Source organism: Calypte anna, chromosome Z (assembly GCF_003957555.1).
Source record: "Calypte anna isolate BGI_N300 chromosome Z, bCalAnn1_v1.p, whole genome shotgun sequence".
NCBI classification, from domain to species: domain Eukaryota; kingdom Metazoa; phylum Chordata; class Aves; order Apodiformes; family Trochilidae; genus Calypte; species Calypte anna.
In genome coordinates, this window is record NC_044274.1 from 11,063,372 (window position 1) to 11,076,746 (window position 13,375).

A 13,375-nucleotide genomic window follows, 5' to 3' on the forward strand; every position below is an offset into this window, starting at 1 on the left:
AGTCTATATAAATGTATAAGAAAGCAGAGGCAGGCAGGCACTATCAGCTGACAATCAACGAGTGATCTGGAGCCACATAATCTTTGGTTCCAGGCTTGAGCTTTGGTGTTGCCCTACTGCTACTGACATTCATCCACATTGTGGTCCTCTGGATATGGTCCTTTCCTAACATTATCTGGAAAGCTGTCTTCTCTGTAGCCTCCCCAGTAGACACAAGTTCTTAGGTATATGTGGAAAACTGAAATGTTTTTCAGTTCTTTGCTGTTGAAGTAGGTGGTTGCCAGAAAATATGCAAAGAAAATTGGTGTGTCCTTCATGGCATTCAGGTGATTTTTTTTTTTACTTTAAATCAGTACAGGCTCAGCAAACACTTAAGAGTTTCAGAAGCATGTTGGTGATCTGCACAAAGAGCAGCAGCTAAACCACCTGTGTTTTTGTAGGGATACAGGGAAAATTGAACTAAGCTATCAAAGGGAAACATACACTTTTATTTTCATACAATTGATTTAATAAAAATATATATATCCTTACAAGCCTTTCATTATTTTTATATATTATTTTTTTAGGAATGCAAGGAAAAAGATGAAGCCAGACTCCTTTCTGGACAGTGATGAAATCAACATTCAATTTGAAAAATCATCAAAAAACTCAAAAGTTGTTCCTGATGAGCAAGCAAATGGCGTGTATGGTCTTGTTATCACTGGCCACAGCCTGGTAAGGAAGGTTCAGAGTCTTATCAGGGTTTAGTTCCCTTAAAAACTTAATGTGATAGGGACATACTGAAAGTCTGAAAATGCTTTAAAGATTAGTTCTAGATGACTGGAATTTTTTTTTCCTAACTGAAGATTAGGTTCATTGGTTGCCTGAGACATCAAAGGTGACGGTCAAGTTTTTAGAAAACTGGAAGAGGGAAGAGCTGGCCTTTATGTTAGGCAAGCAGGAGTAGTAGAATAGCTGGATCGGATTTAATTTTCAGAAAGACACAAGAAAAATAATCAAGCAGTTTATGGATGCAGCAAGGACATAGCATCAGACATGGATTTCAAGTATGCCAAGAAGGCATTCTAATAAATATGTCTCATAACTTTTAGAATTTAACTAATAGATTTATGCTCTTCACCATGAGGTTCTTCCAAGCAAGCTGAAGCAATACACTTTATATTAAATTGCTAAGTGACAGATACAAGACTACTTTGAAAGCATGGCTCTTACGGGTTCACTGTTAATCTAAAATAGCAGTTAAGTGGCATACTCAAGGATCTATTCCACACCTATTTGATATTCAACGTTTTCATTAGCTGCTTAAAAAGAGAGAAGATAGCACCAGGCTGTGAGGAACCACAGGCACAGTGGAATTCAAGATTAGATTTTAAAACAGTATGAACGAATTGGAGAAATACTTTGGAAAAAATGGAGAATGCAAAACTAGAGGCAGTACAAAGAAAACGGTAAAAGCAGTCCTGTGTGATCTGGAAAACACAGGGAAAACAGAGAATGAGGATTTCTGAGCTTGGAGAAAACTGATCAGCCTTGGCACTAGTCTGCAAATAGTAACAGTTAAAAAAAGTAAAATAATTCAACTGAGATAAGAGAGTTTTGGGTGGAATGTCTTCCTGGTGAGAATAATGAAGCACTGGAATGGATTAGCCATCCTTGGAAATTGTTCAGGACAGGTTAGAATAAAAAAAATTTACTTACCTTTCAACATGTCTGGGAAAATGACTTAGTCTAGCTCAGGTTTATCTGCCTATTGCATATTGCTTTCCCAGATTGCAAGGGAAGCAAATAATGAGACATTTAAGAGCGAGGAGGTGCTGCCTTACAGAGGCAAGATGGCTCTGTTCCCTGTGGTTTCTACCTCTCTTGCTGTCAGCCCAACAAATTTAACTCCCAGCCTGCAAAATTCCTATTTAAAAAAATTCCATCTTGTTCCATTTTTTGTTTGTGTGCCATGTATATGGACCCTGGACTAGAGGTCACACTTTCAGTGAGTGTCTACATTGACAAGTACCATCTCTCTTTTATACTTGCTCTCTCTTAACTCCAGAACCTTGATCTGCTCTGGATCCCTACTGCAAAACAAAAAGCTCTGCCACGTTTGGTGCATCTGAATTGGTGAATCCTCTGACATCCCAGCCATCTACAAGCCCCTGCCTGTTCCTGCTTCTTCCCTTCAGCCTGCAGGACAGACCCTCAGTGTTGTGCTATAAAAGCACCACTGACAGCAGTGACAAAGCTTTATTTTTATTCCTGGAAAACCGCACACTCACCCACACTCTGGCAAGGCAATGTGTCCCACACACATAAATTCAAATCTGGGCTGTGTGGGAGCAGCCAGTCCACATACCAGCAGCAGAGTGGACACAGCTGGTCTGATCAAGACCATGGTTTTCTCCTGGATGTGTACCACAAGGACAGTGTGGATAGAACCATGTGTTAGTCATTTATTTCTATGAACATAGAGCTTGAACACTAGTAATGGTGATGATACTGTCCCACACACACACAGCATCTGTTCAGTGCTGTATCCCTATGTGCAGAGGGGCAGGATGGTAACTCTAGGGTTATGCACACAGGTTGCCTTGCTTAAACACAGAAGCACAGCAGCATCTGTAATGACACCATCATAGAAACAATTGATTTGTGTTCAATAACATGAAGAGAGCTAGCCTGTGATGCTTTGCTAGCACAGTGCAGCAAGGATGTTGTGGCAAAAGCTATCTCTAACAGCAGTGATCAGCTGGTACTAAAACCAGACTAAGAGAACAACTCTTGTTGAGCAAGCCTGCATGCCAGTGGGCAGGTGGGAAATGGGAGCACTGGTGACTTCCAGCTCCCTTGTCATAGATAGATACCTATCTTATGACAGATAGATTTGCTGAGAGGGATATCAAAAAGGATGTCCCTATGGCCAAAGGATTGTCTGCCTGACACAGAAGGGGCAGTGAGCAGTGTTACCTCTGAGTAGGGGAGCCCTATAGGTTCCTTCCATGAGTGTCTACTGAGAAGAGATGTCAAAGAACAGAGCCAAAAAGTCTGAAAGAAATACAAAAAGCTAAGACTGCTTCCTCCTCCTCATACAGGGCTGGAGGGATGACCAGGTGTCCATTTATCTCTGTGCTTCCCAAATGAAAATAACATGACTGACTAATTCAAAAGGTTACTCCTCAGATCAAAGCTACCTTCTCATTGGCTTTGTGTTTTGCTTTGTCATGCTCACCTAAGCTCAGCTTTTTCCATGTATTTTTTAAATTAAGTACTCCCAAATTGAAATGTCTTCTATTTATATCACAAATCTCCTATAGCTTGAAAAATAAACCAAGAGGGATGAGCAGAGACACAGAGACAGTCAGGTTGTCTCAGACCCAGCAATAGCTTTTGATTCTTTAGTGCTCCTGTTGTCTGACACTTGTGCTGTGCTGCCAGACTGCATCAGCTGGGGCAGCTGTTGTGTAAATGTGCAGGTAAAAGGTGTACAGTGCATGGCATTGTGTCAGGCAGCGTGGATGCTCCCTGAGACCAAATGGATGAATTCTCTTGGGGTATCACTCCTATCTTCCTTCTGGAAGAACTACTTTTCTTCTCAATTTCTTCTCTCTGCATCTTCTTTGTCTGATCATGAGTTGTCTGACCTGAATGCCTCTTTTCACTTCTTCTCAGGCTTATGCACTGGAAGGGAATCTTGAGCTGGAGCTTGTGAGAACTGCCTGCCTGTGCAAAGTGGTGATATGCTGCCGGGTAACCCCACTGCAGAAGGCCCAGGTGGTGGAGCTGGTGAAGAAATACAAGAAGGCTGTGACCTTGGCAATCGGAGATGGTGCCAATGATGTCAGCATGATCAAAAGTGAGTAATGGCTGATAGCTGGCATGCTCCAGCGAAGGGACATAGAATCATAGAATCAATCATAGCATTGGCTGGGTTGGAAAGGATCTCTGAGATCATCAGGTCCAACCCTTGATCCACTAGCACTGCGCTTACTAGACCATGGCACTGAGTGCCACATCCAGTCTCTTTTTAAGTATCTCCAGGGACGGAGAATCCACTACTTCCCTGGGCAGCCCATTCCAATGTCTGATCACCCTCTCGTAAAGAAATTCTTTCTAATATCCAACCTAAACATCCCCTGGCACAACTTGAGACCGTGCCCTCTTGTCTTGCTGAGAGTTGCCTGGGAAAAGAGACCAACCCCCACCTGGCTCCAACCTCCTTTCAGGTAGTTGTAGAGAGTGATGAGGTCTCCTCTGAGCCTCCTCTTCTCCAGGCTGAACACCCCCAACTCCCTCAGCCCTTCCTCACAGGACTTGTGCTGGATCCCTTCACAGTGTCCTTGCTCTTCTCTGGACCTGCTCCAGCACCTCAATCTCCTTCCTGAGCTGAGGGGCCCAGAACTGAACACAGGACTCAAGGTGTGGCCTCACTAGGGCTGTGCACAGAGGAAGAATCCCTTCCCTGGACCTGCTGGCCACCCTGTTCACCCTCTGAGGTGGCCTAGCAGTAGGAACATGTGCCAGGGTGCCTTTTGTACCACCCTCTCCATTCCAGCAAGTGTCTGTGCCTCAGGGTTCTGCAGGGCATTGTCACTGCACACTATTTGTGTCCCCTGAAGAGCCCTTTGCCATGCCCCCACCACCAGGACTGCAGCAAGCTAAGATTCCATTTACTGCTTATTTCTCTGTGGCTTGCTCAGAAAAGACAGAAGCCCTCCAGGGTTGTGAGATAACCCACCTGTGTGTCTGCATGGCCACCATCACAAGGGCAATACAGAAAACAAACCAAAGAGGGCCTGTCTGCAATGCAGAAAGAAAATCTTCCTGTCTGTAAATGGTCTGTATAATGCTACATACATTTTTAAAACATTTCATTGTGGTAGGGCCATTTGTCAATTATCTTCTTTGTGTTTGTTACAAGACATGGGCTTCAAGATGCTGCATTTCCTCTGTGAATTTATGAAAAGGAAAAAAAACCAACCCTATCTAGGTATAATTAAATTAAGATTATTCAGAAGGCCCTATTGCTAATCTCCCTTGTGTTAATTTGCAAGAATTGATTAACTGGAGCCTTTTAATTAAGGAAGAGAGCTAAGTAGGGAGCTTCAGGAGAGATAAGTCTGGCAGTCAGTAAAGAAGGGATAAGAAAAACAAGTTGAAGTGTACACGATAATTAGAAAATAACATCCGCACACACCCCCCCCCATCCACCAAGAGGGTGGGGACTTTGGGATTTTATCAATTCACTGCTCTGTGAATTGAATCTGAATCTAACCCAGCTCCAGCCATCAAGATTGCTCTCATTAGTTAAATCTGTATAATTAGATGTCACATTAAACTTATGCCCATGTTTAATAAACCCGAGCTACTATTAAAAGAGATGTGACTTTCTGTCTAATTATTTGATTGAACTAATAAAGACCAGGAAATGTAAAAAGGCTACAGTCTGCCTTGTGGTACTGTGTCTGAGAAATCTGCAAGGGCTTTGAAGATTTTGCTTGTCTGGAATTATATTTTAAGGCTGCTGGAAGGACAAGTCTGCATGTAAATACAATTCACATGCCGATATAAATGAAAGTTAGTTTTTCATAACAGCAGCTGTTATGAACAACAGCATTTATGCTGTTGGGAAACATTCAGAAAGACAGCATGAATTGTCAGTGAGGGTGTAATTTTGTTCAAGTAGTGCAAGCCCCGTTACTGGAGATGCATCACCACAGCCAACATCACAAACTGCTGAAAGATTAATTCACCCTCAGTATCTTTAGCTTTTAAAGAATAACTTTACATCTGACTTTTTAAGAATAGCTTTACATCTTACTTTTTAAGAAAGCTGGTAGAGAATTACACAACATCCCAGTGCAGGGGACTCTTGGAAAAAAAGGGGCAATGAAAACTCCCAGCGTAATGACATGATCAAAAACCTTCTCGTTGCAGCTGCCCACATTGGGGTTGGTATCAGTGGCCAGGAGGGGATGCAGGCAGTCCTGTCCAGTGACTTCTCCTTTGCACAGTTCCGCTACCTGCAGCGCCTGCTCTTGGTCCATGGCCGGTGGTCCTACATCCGCATGTGCAAGTTCCTCAAATACTTCTTCTATAAGAACTTTGCCTTCACATTAGTGCATTTCTGGTATGGCTTCTTCTCTGGCTTCTCTGCACAGGTAGGTCCAGCTTCTGGTTTTATTCACAGTCATCTTTAGATCTCACGTTTTCAAGCAGTTTTTCTTCTGCAGCTGTATGAGTATGATGCCCAAAGATATCCAGTTGCATTATGAAGTACATACACCCCTCGTGGGATTTTTTAAAGTGTTCACAGTTAATTCAGACCTCAAACAATGTGAATTACACAAGGGTCTGAACAGTTTGGTGCTGAGCTCTTAAAGACCTGTGGTTCCCCTATGAGGAAGCCAACAGTTTAACCCCAGGTCTGCTTGCAAGAGGAACTTGCAAGAGGAGCAGATCTGCTGCAGTGAAAAACCTGCTTTTAGTTTAATTCCAGCATTTAATTGTGTATGTTTTTGTGAAATTTGTAAAATTTGTGATCTTTTTATTGGTTATTTATTTCTTCTTTTCTTTTTTTTTTTTTTTTTCTCAGACAGTCTATGATGAGTGGTTCATTACACTTTACAATTTGGTATATACCTCCCTACCGGTGCTAGGAATGAGCCTCTTTGATCAGGTACTGATTTATCTGTTTCTATCATTACTGTTTCTATCACTACTTCAATTTTTTATTGAAGGTGCTTTGAGCTTGTTCCATGAAGCAAAAGCAGCTGTTTTTTTTGGCCAGCTGTCATGGTAGCTCCTAAAATTGTTTCTTGACAGTGAGACCTCAGATCACAAAAAAAGGTGCACCAGGGGAGAGACAGTGTATTATCCCTAAGCTGGCCTGCAGGTTTCAGTTCATGATGAGACTTTTGGGTTAGGCTGTTGACTGCAGTGAAAGTTACTATTGCCACAAGCCCCTGAAGTATTCATATCTTACAGATAGTGTTCCTGAAGCCCAACAAGTGACTTCTTAGTGACCACACATAACAATGAATGAACCAAATCTCCGAAGCCAGATTTTCCAGGTTCAGACTTTCTAGTGGAATTCTTATTTTGAGATATTTCACACACATATTTCTACTTCATTATTGTTGTTTGGGAAGGCATAGGACCAATAAAGCTGCTCCTGTATGCTATTTTACAGATTAAATAAGTAGTAATTTGCTACTCCAGAATGGTTTGCAGCGTCCAGCTCTGGATATTTAAGGGATCCAAGTCAGACAACCCTGCCTGTGTGTGGACACAGCAGGGGTATTTTCTACCCCTTAGCTTCCAGGCAGCTTTAAGGAGAGCAGACCATGCTTAGGAGGAAGTATACCTTCATTTTCTTTTGCAGCACTTACCAGCTTCCTCAGCACAAGAAAGGTGAAATTCACAAAGGAAAATGTGCCCAGGCGACCTTGGGATGTGGCAGGCTCTCAGCACAGCTGAGTGACTTGTGCACTAACCCTTTCTTGTGGAAGTGCATGTCACAGGGACAGGGCAGCCCTAAGTGGTCTTGTGTGGTCAGCTGGGCAAGTGCCAGCAAATCTGACCATCTCCTCTCTATGTTCAGGATGTGGATGACCGCTGGAGCATGCTGTTTCCTCAGCTATATGTGCCTGGCCAGCAAAACCTCTACTTTAACAAAGTGGTGTTTGTCAAGTGCATGTTGCAAGGGATCTACAGCTCCCTCATTCTCTTCTTCATCCCCTTTGGAGCCATGTACAACACAATGAGAAGTGATGGGAAGGCCATTGCTGACTACCAGTCCTTTGCACTGATGGCCCAGACCTGCTTACTGATTGTAGTGTCTGTACAGGTGAGGCATCCTAACTAATGTTTTCAGGAATTAATTCTTTTTTTTTTTTTTTTTTTCCATGAAGACAGCGTCTAGAGGCCTACTTGATATCTTGATAGCATTGCATTTGCCTCTGTATCTTGCATTCTTACAAAAAAATGTTTCTTGACTCTCCATTTCAACAGAACAACATATTTGAATGTCATGAAAGGTCAGGGTGACAGGAAAGCAGAGTTTTTTCCTCAGGAAGTTTACAGTCCCAGCAGGCAAAATATTTAAGGCTGGGAGTAGAGAAGGACTTAATCCAGTTTTACGGGATAGGGTTAAGCACAGTCTGTCTGCTATCAGGCAGTTATATATGGGGTCCCCATCACAAGACTGTTTCTGTAGCCTGGACCCATGCATGATGCAGATGGTAGAACTGCACTTTCTGGAAGAAATAGCTAGGACTTGAGTGGTACAAATTTCAGATAGTGCTAGCAGAATGAGAGAAATTTCTTAAAAGAAATCGTATTACCCTCAATAATGGCTTCTGCTGTCTGAGACCTTATAGGCTCCTTCTCCTTACTTTCAATGCTTGATCACAGCTTCAGGGAACGTAAGCAGGGCTCATTTGAACTTAGTATCCTGTCTCCAGAAGTGGTCACTGGTGAATGCTTGAGAAGAGTGCAACAACAGGCAGTGAAGTTTGCCTAGAATGGTCTGTGATCCGTGGCTTGATATTTCGTGAGACTTGAATGAATGGGACTTGGGAGAAGGGTATAAAAGGAGGACAAGATCTTGAGCTGTGCTTAGAACAGATCTTCTAAATAATTAAGGCACTGACAATAGCCATGTTGCTCTGTTATTGCAGATTGGGTTGGACACCTCTTACTGGACAGTTGTAAACCAGTTCTTCATCTGGGGTAGTCTTTCGGTTTACTTTGCTATCACCTTCACCATGTACAGTGACGGCATGTACCTGATCTTCACAGCCTCCTTTCCATTCATTGGTAAGCCTGAGGAACAACCTGTATTACATGCAAAATGGGCACACTTTGGGGCTTAAATCTGTTGAGCATTTCTAGTACATGTAATTGCCACTCTAAAGGAAATGACATAATATAGTGATTGCTTTTTCTACAAGAAATGCCAGCGTATTTCTGAGGGCTGCTGGGAATGCTTATTTTGAATTCCATCCCTTCAAGTGGAGTTCCATGCTCACTTCCTTGCCTAAGAATGCACATTCACACACAGCCACAGGAATGATCCTCTAAATAAACTTACTGAGGTGGCTGGAATGCTTTCTGCTGCTCTTTTCCCAAGTGTCCAGTTCTTGCAGATATCTAGGAACATTTTATTTTCAGAAGGATGCATGTCCTTTTGTAAATAAGTTACGTGTTTGTATAGGAAAGTGTAGAAGTACAACAGCTATTAAGATGTGAAAAAAAGCCAGGCAAAAACAACAAATTCCAAACAAAAAATTCCAGTGGTGACCAGATCTTTGGAGTTACAGATTTCTGAGCACATGCAAGAGGTGAAGTTTAACAGAAAAATGAATATGTCTCCTGAGGCTTTGACCAGACAGAAGATAAAAGCTAAGCAAACAAATTCAGATGTTTTAAATAGCAGAGTTAGCATCTAATAGCACCTGTGTATCTATAGCCATGGCATTGCTATGAGACTCTACTTTTGAAATTCCAATCAGTTTTCTTTTCAAGTGTCAGGCTGGTATACTAACCAATGCCTTTGTTTTTAGAAAAATTGTTAAGCCAAGGCTTGTTCTGACCATCTTCACTGCAATACCAAGGTGCTTGGCCATTTTAGAAACATCTGAGATGCAGGCCACTTGTTGCAATGTATTTCCCAAGCAGGAGATGACATCCACTGTAAGATGTTTTTTAGTATCAAAACTGCAGACTGAAACAAGACAGTGTCTGTTCAGTTTCTAAAGACAGGTGGTAACTCGCTTGGCCACACTCTATGTGCTGCTTCCTTTACACTACACTGGTCAAATTAGCATAAGCATGGCTTACTGAGGTCTCAGTCTGAAGCCATTTTTAAGTGTTCCTAGTCTGGACTCAGACCACTTGTTTACTTTAATTTCAGTGGAGTTACATTACAGCAGAATGTGGCTAACTGAAAAGAAAACATTCAGCCACTTTACTGCCAACAACAGCATCATTAAGGCCTGTAATGAGGGTTTTGCAGACTGTTTCTTATATCTTACATTCCTTCAGTTTTGGAGAAGCCAGAACTGAGCACTTTGGTTTCAGAGAAGGTGGCAGTGTCACACCAGCACATGGCAATTGCTCTGCAAATACACCCACTGGCCGTGCTGCCCATGCAGGCATGCAGAGCAATGCACACTGCTCTCCTAAGGGGCTGTGATCCTGTTGTCTACCGGGCAGTCACAGGCTGCTCATATGCTTCAGGACATGGTGCTAGAAAGTAAAGAAATAATGTTCCTCTTCTTGCACTAGACTCCAGGCAAAAGCTGCTAGAGCTAGACTGCTGCTGAAGAAGGTATCTTGAGCATGTACAGCTTTTGAAGTGGTTTGATGCTTTATAAAGAGATGTCTTTCAATCTGGCATCTTCACCTCCCTGAGCTGTTGCTGCAGGTGAATCTGCACATCACATTTTTCTTAGCTCATCTCAGGCAGTGATATTTGTATCTCTCTTCTTTACAGAAAGTTCAAGCCACTGTTGGACATCGTGACTGCTTTAATTTTGGTCTGTTTGCCTTGGAATCACAGAGGGTGAAAGTTTAAGGTGAACAATGGTGAGAGTGCTTGCTGCTGCAGTTTTAAACATGCTTTCTGTTTTTTCCAGGTACGGCTCGAAACACCCTCGGCCAACCCAACGTGTGGCTCGCAATCTTCCTCAGCATCACCCTCTGCGTGCTGCCTGTAGTTGGCTTTCGATTCCTGAAGGCTCAGTTAAGGCCAACTCCCAGTGATAAAGTAAGGAAATGCCTGATTAAACCAGAAATCCTGTTTGCTGCTACCTGTGCTTCCCATGGAGCCCTATTGCAGGGCCCTGGCATTGCTCAGTGTATGTCCCCTGTAGGTACAAGTGCTGCACTGTCCCTTTGAGATGGAGGATTGAATTTGGGTTTTTGGCAAGGTTCAAACCAGCTGTAGCTGGGACTACTAAGGCTGAGGGTATTTAGATGTGGATTAGGCTGCACTAGAGTAAGGAAGAAGCAACACCATTTTCAGGTTCAGGATTTAGGTGCTGCGGGTCAGTAGCAAAGCAGTGGCATGGGTCCTGCTGGTGAAGGTTTCGAGCCTGGAAGACCACAGCCCTTCACCTGGGTGTATGTGTTTGTTAGGGATTCTTTTACTTCAGAATTTACTTCATTTGTAGCCAAGGGTTGTATGCCCCCTCTGAAACCCTCCCATCCCCAGGAACACGAAAATAAGGCCATCAGGGCAAGGAGAGGCAGGGAGAGATGGAATGGGCAGAGAACACACAGCTCATTGCAGCCCATGGATCAGCATCACCACAGCTCCCCGGGATGGATTTCAGACAAGAGCATTTGCTAAATGCTGCTGCCACCTTGTGCTTTTTTCCCCTTCCTGCACTGAGCTGCGAGACGAGAGTGAGCTCAGCCCAGAGGTTGTGTGCTCAGTGCTCCTCAGGGGCTACTCCGAGAATTCCTGGGATGCTTGTGAAGCTACCCAGATGCTCCAGAGCTGCTGCAGAATCAGTGAAAGGCAAATCTCAGCCCTTGCAGAGGGGTTTGGTGGGTTCGAGAGAAGACTGGTGGGTAAAGAGGTTTCCTGGACATATTTAGACACAGTTCGGATGTCAGGGCTGAGTTCATCCTTCGGTAGACATCAGACCAACTGTGGCCCAGAGTGTCAGCCTCAATGCTTGGGCTGAGCATCCAGTGCAAAATTACTCTTCAAAAAGTTCAAAAAAGTGATTTGTCTTAAGAACAGTGTTTGGGTTTCCTGCTGTACAGAGATCTACCCAGAAGTATAAAAGGAACTTAAACACAAGCCTGAAGCTTAGAGAGGCCAATAGCTACACATGCCACAGTTCTCAGCAGGAAGGACAGCAGCAGGGGACTCTACTAAGCATGGCACTCAGTACTGGCCTCCTGCCTTTGACAGCCTCTTTCTAAAACAACACTTGCCCAGAGATGATGTTTGTGGGCAGGTGGGACCAAAAATCCCACTACCTGCAAGTAATGTCTATCAGTTCTTTCCCTTCTGCCAAGGGGCATGAGAATTCATTGATCATTTTATCATAAAAAGCTTTTCATATCAGAGTTTCTCTTTGGTATTCTGCTTTCTAAATGAAGCAAGCCAATGTTTGTTTCCATATTTTTTTTCTGGAATTTTGATGAGATGACTCTCACATTTTGGGTTATTTGACTGAAGTACCTAAAAGAGCAGAAGTAGTTCTCCAACTGAAGCATCACAAAGCTGTGACAGACGATACACTGAAATCATCACCTTTCAGCTTTTAAAGATGACACTTCCATTAATGCCTTTCAGAGTAAGATTTGCTTTTCCTTCTGCCAGGCTGCCATCCTGTACTGCTCGTTCAGTTCCTCCCCTGCAAACCCGCCTGCCATCCCCCTCTTCTGTCAGTTGCTTTTGGCTTTAGATCCTTGTCTCTATTTCCCTTTTTTTTTTTTCCTTGGCTCCTCTTCTACTGTGCTTGTGAATAATTCCACGTCCCACTTTTTTTCCATCTTCTTTTCTGATTCCAGGTCCTCCTTAAGATCAAAGAAGCCAAAAAGAGGCCACCTCCACCCTCACCCAAGAGACGCCTGCGCCGCACCAGCACCCGGCGCTCTGGCTATGCTTTCTCCCATCAGCATGGCTTTGGAGCACTCATTATGTCTGGGAGAAACATGAGGCCAAAATCACCTTTTGCCACAACAGGAACATTTTCTCCAAATAGTGACAAATATAAACACAAAGGACTGTAAATAAAAAAACAAACTAAACCAACCAACGAACCAACCAAAGAAACCCAACCACATAAACAAAATAACAGCAAAAAAACCCAACCAAAAACCCACCACCACTACAAAAAGAAAAAAAAAAAAAACAAAAAAACCTATATGTAGCTTCCGACTTCAGCTCCTCTTCCGAAGATATGTGCTGCTGCTGGGGAAAGCAGGCAGGGAGAACTGGAGTTGTGATACGGTATCCCCAACGGCCTGCCTGGAACAAGAGAAAACATGCTGCAGGAGGCCTCTCTGCTTCCTGACATCGTTCAGAAAGCTATTTTTAATTCTTTCTCCTCCCTTTACATGCCTCAAAGCAAAGAGAAGTTAGAGCTGAGGAGAAGGCTGAGTTGGCAATATCCTTCTCATTCACATGCCTGCCTTATTGTCATGAATCCACCTCTGGGCCATATAACTGGGGTAACAGTATTGACCCCAGGTGTGCCTTAGGTCCAACCACACAGACCCCAAACCCCCAATCTTTGTAACGTGTAATTTTGTAGCCTTTTGACTGTACACAGGCACTTTGGAAGGCATGAGCTGCAGATAACCTCCATGCAAACTAATGGTTAATGCAGTCTGTCAGGAGATGGCCCGTGCCCAAACACCA

General features: G+C 43.3%; 1 protein-coding gene across 6 annotated transcripts in view; it reads left to right on the forward strand.

Annotated features, from left to right (window-relative positions):
• Window positions 1–12,806, forward strand: part of LOC103532407 (phospholipid-transporting ATPase ID) — an 86,060-nt gene extending 73,254 nt beyond the window's left edge. For 5 of the 6 annotated variants that reach the window (XM_030466811.1, XM_030466813.1, XM_030466810.1 and 2 more), the window contains exons 21-28: window positions 567–714; window positions 3,661–3,844; window positions 5,926–6,149; window positions 6,584–6,667; window positions 7,592–7,837; window positions 8,670–8,808; window positions 10,629–10,759; window positions 12,523–12,806. In XM_030466811.1, the coding sequence (XP_030322671.1) occupies window positions 567–714; window positions 3,661–3,844; window positions 5,926–6,149; window positions 6,584–6,667; window positions 7,592–7,837; window positions 8,670–8,808; window positions 10,629–10,759; window positions 12,523–12,744 (1,378 nt within the window). In that variant the 3' untranslated portion in view covers window positions 12,745–12,806. The remainder of the gene's footprint in view (window positions 1–566; window positions 715–3,660; window positions 3,845–5,925; window positions 6,150–6,583; window positions 6,668–7,591; window positions 7,838–8,669; window positions 8,809–10,628; window positions 10,760–12,522) is intronic. The other variant, XR_003988655.1, reaches the window with a different exon arrangement.
• The last annotated feature ends 569 nt before the right edge of the window (window positions 12,807–13,375 follow it).